The 7,452-nt window shown below is 38.4% G+C and overlaps 1 protein-coding gene across 1 annotated transcript; it reads right to left on the reverse strand.

Annotated features, from left to right (window-relative positions):
- Positions 1–758: 758 nt before the first annotated feature.
- Positions 759–3,330, reverse strand: LOC133199139 (uncharacterized). The gene is made up of 2 exons (XM_061335008.1): positions 2,496–3,330; positions 759–2,371 (listed from the first exon to the last, which is right to left on the reverse strand). The coding sequence occupies exons 1-2, from the start codon at positions 3,307–3,309 to the stop codon at positions 759–761; spliced, it is 2,427 nt and encodes an 808-aa protein (XP_061190992.1). The 5' UTR covers positions 3,310–3,330.
- Positions 3,331–7,452: the final 4,122 nt, after the last annotated feature.

The raw sequence follows: 7,452 nt of genomic DNA on the forward strand, positions 1-7,452 counted from the left end.
CAATTTATTCATATTGCAAAAATGAATCAGAGAATACGGAAGCAGAGGGCATTTATAAATTTTCTGTTGAGTGCAAACAGCGCTCAACAGAAACTGATTGTTAAGTCTTTGACTAGTGAGCAATACGATGCGATCAGTGAAATAGCTCTAAATATTTACACGGGAACATATCCTCTGACGAAGAAGTATTTAAATCGGCTGAAACCTTACCAGTCGTACATTCGATCACTGGGATCGAGAGAAGTCAGTACGAGACGGAAACGTGAGATTTTGTTGAAACATCTACCATTAGTATCACTGTTACTGAAACCCATTGTCCATCAATTAGACAAAAATGGCGAGGGAAATGATACTAGTGCCTAAATTAAAATACGAACATCTCCTTAAAAAAATCGAGGATAAAGAAGAGCCTGTTAAACCAGACACTGTGAATGACAACAAGGATCCAAAACCGATGTCTGAAAAGACCTTCACCGATACAACGATGAGTGAATCAATCAATGACACCTCACAGACAGGAAATGGTTACGTCAGTAGAACTCAAACAATAGGAAAACCTCCTGGTGTGCCCATGAAACGACGCAAGAAACACATTCCTTGGCTTACGTACTGAGTGTTAAATTGGGGGAAAAAGACTGTTCTTTTGAAAAAAAAAATTATTGTACATAATGTGATATATACAATAATGATAATAAATACATTAAATTGTGATGTGAATAATAAAATAAAAATGGATATTAAAATGTACATCTTTATTTTCATAGTTTTTCACAAAATCCAAATGGCAGTGTATCTACATTGGGTAGAATTCTTCTTTTGGTGTAAACCATTTGATATCGTTTGGTTTCTATACGGTTTAACAATTTTCTTTTTCGACTGTCCCTGGATATTTTACAGGGATTAGTGATTTCAATTTGCTTATCATGTGCTGTACAAATTAAGGATTTGATAGCTTCAAAATTGATCACTTTAGAGTTGGCCCAGTTTAAAGTAAACCCACGAACTTTACATTCTTCCCTACCAGAAAGAGTGCGGTATGCATAATTTTTGGGACCCCCCGACACGAATTCTACAATGTAACCATCTTCTGGTCTGATCTCGTTGGTCAATTCCCCTAAATAATTTCCTATGGGTAGATAATGCAAGTCGTCCGACTTTTGGGTTTTGAAAATGACACTATCTGTATCGAAATACAAAACCTCCTCCCCCAACCGATCTAATACACTATATAAGCGCAATCGCGCATGCGCAGTTGTGAAACTTGCCAAAAATATGTTTGTTTTGCAATCAGTGGGCATAAACATAGGGTGATTACTCCATTCAAACTGAATGGTGTCCTTGGAAACAATGTGAAAATTGTGAGGGACTTTAGTAGGATCTGAGAGAATCTGAAAAAATTTATCACATTCGGATTCGTGAAAGAACATGGACTGTTTCATGCTCAGTCTCTGACCAAATTTCCCCCAAAAACTATTAAGACAGAGTTTGGCCAAACAGCGTAAACCCGGATTTTTTTGAATTTTGTCGTACTCTAAGTCTATGCCATCTTTTTCTTTGTATTGCCTAATATATTCCCGTTTCGAGTCTTCGCTGACACACTCGGGGGGAAATCCCGAGGCTTCTTGTTTAATCTTCAGGAACGTATTAACATACTTTGCAAACAGACCCCCCTCACCCGAAGTTGGGTCATACTGAGTCGATTGCTCGAAGTGATAGATCTCGTAAATTTTCAAAATTTGGTACCCTTTTGACACTGCCATTTGGATTTCGGGAGTACACCATGTGCCCGTAATGGCTCTTTCCTCTTCAGCACAAGTACAGGCATGCTGATTTTCAGCGTCCGCACACGTGCGGCACAAAGGAAATTTCAGTTTCCCTTGAGAGCGGTACGGAAGTACGGGGTGGTACAATTTTCTAGGTGGCAGGACTTTGATTTTAGCAAGACCGAAATAGTTTGACATGTCCTGAAAATCTTCTGTGATAATGGTCGGATGACCCACGGGATAACGACAGTATTTATTTGTCCAAGGGTAGAGGCTGGTGAAATCATAATACTGAATGATTTCGTCCTCTTTAGCTTTATAATGGAGTTTTATGGCATTGGTGCGGCCCCCAAAGAAGCTGTCACGGGGATCAAGTCGGTCTTGCAGATCCAACGTGTTGATAAATTGTTGCAAGGCGGCATTTTTCTCCAGCTGGTAACGAAATTGATGCTCCCATACAACGACCAGATCGTATCCCAGTTCTTTTAGTTCTCTTTCTCGCTTTTTGGTCATCTTGAAGAGTTCGTCTAATGTCTGGTTCGTCGCAGGGTGTTTCACATCAGATCGATCCTGCTGGAAGCAATCCGGACACCCGTGGTACACACAACCTAACAAAAACACATATAAAACAAACGTTTTCAACACGAGATTCGCCGCCCCTCCCCTCAGTTACGGGAAAGGGAGGGGCAAATTCAATACCAAATGTTGTAATACAGAGTAAAAATGTCTTACCATAAAATTCGTATATGGTGCCTTTCCTCTTAGGATTCTCAACAAAACCGTCGCATCGGTAATTGGTGCCTGGTATGTGGTACTCTCCCCCATTGAGAGCGTGACGAATATGAACGGGTTTTCCTCGCTGTTGGCTTTGGGCCATGAGCCACTCTATCCACTGAATGGAGATCTTGCTGAAATTCTCTTTATAAGTATATCCTTGAGAAGGTACGACAGCTATGGGACTCGTCAATTGTCGTTTTCCAACTTCCGTATTTTCCTCGTTTTGCAAGTCGATGAGGGAAACCCAATTCCCATCAAGCCACACACCCTTTACTCCCTCAAAGTCTTCTAACTTGTGCCAGGTAGATTCCTGATCCCTAGTGACTTCTACTTCCATACTGTGTTTCAGAAACAGGGTTTTGAATATACCCATACAAACACTAGCAATTGTAACATACTCAAAAGGATCTACTCCGTCGGTGATAGTCTTTGAAATAGTACCATCGGGTTCCACTTCTGATGTTTCTACAGTTGTGGCCTGAATGACGGTATTTCGGAACGCTTTGCAGCCCCGTCTCAAGATGTCAACGTCTGATCGACAGTATTTCAGCATCTCTTCTCGAAAGTTAAAGATTTCAGAACTCTTACTTGCATGCCATTCAGCTAATTTCTTTCTCTCTCCCGACGACATAAAATTGTATCCATAATATTCTAGAGCTGGAAAGGGTCCAACGTAAGTTTGATTTTCTTTTGTGTTGAAAAAATGCGGAAAAAGTCCTTTGCTGAGTTCCTCTAGTCCAAACGCCTCTGGGATCTTTGCCAATTTCATCGGAAGGAAATTCAACGAATCCAAAAATGTGAGATTCAGTTTGTTTGCAATGTGCATGTACATTACTTTGGATCCGTTGTAAATGATTTTATCTGGTCGAATCGAATGTCGGTCAATGAGAACCTCTAAAATGGGATACAAGTCAAAACTTTTGGCGTTATGGGCGATTAAAATTGTGCCCTTGACGTGTGGTTGAGTCACGTATGCACAAAACTGCTGTGCGGCGTCTTCACCACGAAAGATCAGTTCCCGGTGCCCACAAGTATTTGGACAGGGAGAACGGACGAATTTTGATTTTTTTCATTTGGGAACACTTGATACAGCGTGCACCACACTCGCTACATGTAGAATCTTTGTTTAATTCGTTTTTTTCACAGGCATGACAAGAAGTCTGCAAGACTGCAAAATTGACTTTATGTTGATGCAGTCCGCAAGACGGATCCTGACAATTTTGACAAAGTCTGCAGCTGGCACACTGTCGTTCCTTCTTGGCACATTCTCGACATCTGATGCAAGAGGGGGTATAGCCTTGATCGCATTGAAAAATGTCGTCCTGTCGCGTCTCAAAGTCATAAAAGATGAATTTCTTCTTTTTTCGTTCTTCCGGATCCAAATGCAAGATTTTTGAAAACAGAGATGTTCACCTACGTGGTATTCGCCACAACTGGAACATTGCCACTCACTACAGACATGAAGTTTGGGTTTGCGTTTAGCAACTGAAAGCTTTACACGACATTTCTTGCACTGATGCCATAACTCACAAGCGGGAGGAATTTTGTCTTTCTTAACCACTTTACCGACCTTGTGTCTTTCATAACAGGCAAGCGAACGACACACACGACCACATGCTTGACATCCCACTTGAATTTCTGCCTTGCGACAAGTATCGTGTAAACACACATCACAGGAAGTCGAACAAGTGTGCTTGTATTTGTCTTTGTATGGTTTTAAACAAGTATGACAAAAATACGATGAATTAAAAAAACCTTGTATGCTCCCAATCCCATGCCAATGTTTCTCATTTTCTGTTTCCACATGATACAAATAGAGCCGAGTTCGGCCCATATCTTCCTTTGTAACTCTGACAAATTTGTTGCCTACTCGAGATGACACCACATTAATACTCACATTCAGCAGGATTTCGAATGGCTCTATATCATTCAACCCCAAGTATCTGTCGACAGGTACGCCTGCTCTTTCACAAAGCTGTGTAGCCATGTCTGTTTGCTGTTTTCTGCGTGATTTTTTCAGTAAATTACCATAATACCATTTGGGAACAGTTCTGTGTTGAATCACGTGATCCAGTATCGTCCCTGGGGTTGTTCCAATCAAGCGAGACCATGACGCAGCATCTACCTTCTTACATGTCTTCATGAAACAGAGACCTATGGAGATAGGTAAGCAGAGATTGTTGTCGTTTTCAACGTACAAGACAGATTTCTTCCTCATCAGAGAATTGTTGGGTCCAAAGAGTGATGTAACAGATAATTTATTTCCACTCCAGCTCCCACCCTTTGGTAAATTTATAGACCCTATAGTGACAAGCAAGTGTTCGTCAACAGGTATATTTTCGTTAGAATTTAGTACTTTTGTGATCTCTGACATAACGGTATCAGAATTGAGATTTTGCCATGCTTGCAGTGGGACAACAATGGCATTGTTTAAATCTGGGTGGCTCAACACCACTCTCCCCAAGTCCGCATCATGTCCTCTGGCCTGCGACAGCACGTCATCAAACATGTCATGCAGTTTGTCATAAATATCTATTAATTTTTCTCCTCGCCATTGATCATTGAATTTGATCTTATAACTTGTGTCAAGGGCCAGATTCTTTTTAAATGTTCTGGTATCTTTTTTCCAAATGAAATAAGGTTTTTCTTTTTCCATACTTTCATCCCCACCCCCTGTCTGAGCACTTGTTGATGGCTGGTTATTATATGAAGACGGTCTTTTTTTCTTAGTTGGTGGTTCCAAGACTGGAAGAAGCTCTTCCCATAAAGAGTTAATGTGCTCTTCATATTCAAGTTCCTTTATTCGGTTCTCAACCTCAGGGTCTCCCGTTATGTTGTTGGCTGCAGCAAACAAGTTAATGGTGTCCACATCATTCAGGGAGTCAAGTATTTCCTTCAAGAGACTATCCTCTGCCATGTCTAATTGAAAAATGATATGAACAAATAATTATCACAAATTATACCTCATGTGATTAAGAACTTTATTCTTCTTTCAGTTTCAGAACAAAACCTGCTAAATAAGTTTAATGTGTAAATAAAAAAATAAGTATAGTGAAACCTGTCTAATCTGGGTGTTTTTTAACCCCCCCCCCCCCCCAATTTCTTTGGAACCAGGGGTGTTTGGACTGTATATGTAAGAGGATACAAAAAAAAAGCAACAACAAATGTTTAAATAGAAACTTTTTTAATCAAAAATACTTGTAACAATATTTACAACATCTTTTCCCCTAATGAAAAGTACAGTATTCTAAAACAGAACTAAATATTATTGATTTAAAAAAAAGAACACAATTATTAAAATAATATACATTTCTTTTTTATGCGTTTATTCTGCTACCATAAGTAACAACTTTTTTCTCAAAATTACAGTCTTCAAAACAGAACTTAGGTTTAAAATACTTTTCTTGGATTATAATTACACACAAAATAAAATGTACTTATACAAATATATGAATTTGTTACAATGAGAAATGATATTTTTCAGTCGGTTGGAGTGTTTTTATCACTGAATTCCACATTAAAAAAACAGCTAATAATTTGTAAAAAAAAAAAAAAAAAAAAAATGATTTAGTGAATATCATGTACAACAAGTGTCATTTCCCATGCTTAAAACAACTACAAATTTATCACATATATATATATATATATATATATATTCTATAATTACAAACCACGAGTTATGTCTCTTGTGTAAAACAACAAAACAGTGTTACAGTTTTAAAATCAAAACATTCAAGAGTACACATGTTATCGTGAGTCACACCTTTTTTTTAAAGTAGTGTTCAAGACAGAACTTAAATCTTAAAATAATTTTCCTGGGGTTTGAAAAATATAACATGCATATCAAGTAATTCCAAATAAAACAACTTTTATTTGGAGAAAAAAGTGTGTACCATCACATGCTAAACACTGTGTTCCTTTCTTAATTAATTAAAAAAAACATCGGAATTTCACTCCAGAAAATCAAATAAAATTGTTCAGTTTATTTCTACAAACTTAGCTTTCTTGCAGTCTTTGCTCTTGTCCTTGCAGATACCGGAGCATCAGGAGGAATTTGAGGTTGTGTAGAATTAATTGTGCTTGGTGTTGAAATAATTGTGCTTGGAGTTGTGGCCTGGGAAGGAGGAGTGTTCAATCCCCACCCACCAACTGTTTGTGGAGTAAATGTGGGATTTACAGTCATTCCTGGTGTAGACAGTGATTCATTGGAGGCATGCATGCACTGACGCTTACACATCTTTTGCAGCCATTTCTTTAGAGCAAGACATATGATGGAAATCGTCATAATGACAGCCCATGCTAATATACCTATCACAGTCAAAACATTTCTTATTAACACACTTATCTTTACTCATCTAAAATTGGTAATATATTTGATAAACATTCAGAAATATTGCTTAACATTACAGTCAAAAATGACATCTGTTGAAGACACACACACATATGGATGCTTATCTTTGATTAAAATTAATATTGTTACAAAATATGTAAGAAGGATTTTTAAAGAGACCTTTTATCTCATCTTTCCACAAATCATCATCTTCCTGTGTCTCCGAATCTACAATTATAGGATAAATATGAAATTATGAAATTTAGAGTGTTATTGCTAAGAAGGTATCACATCATATATAAAAGGTTATCTTTTTCAAAATATTTATGCAGGACTTGAACAGAGTATTAAATACAGATCTACATGTAATATGTAACTTACGGTGAATATAAGTAGTTACTGTAGAGGTAGCTGTCAAACTATGAAGTGCTGCGTGGGTGGCACGCCTGTAAGGTGTCCCTGTGGTCCCTGTGGTACGGACAAGAGGTGTCCCTGTGGTCCCTGTGGTACGGACAAGAGGTGTCCCTGTGGTACGGACAAAAGGTGTCCCTGTGGTACGGACAAAAGGTGTCCCTGTGGTAC

The sequence above is a fragment of the Saccostrea echinata genome, unplaced genomic scaffold, assembly GCF_033153115.1.
Source record: "Saccostrea echinata isolate AGI-Se365-2 ecotype Australia unplaced genomic scaffold, CSIRO_AGI_Sech_v1 ptg000033l, whole genome shotgun sequence".
Lineage (NCBI taxonomy): Eukaryota > Metazoa > Mollusca > Bivalvia > Ostreida > Ostreidae > Saccostrea > Saccostrea echinata.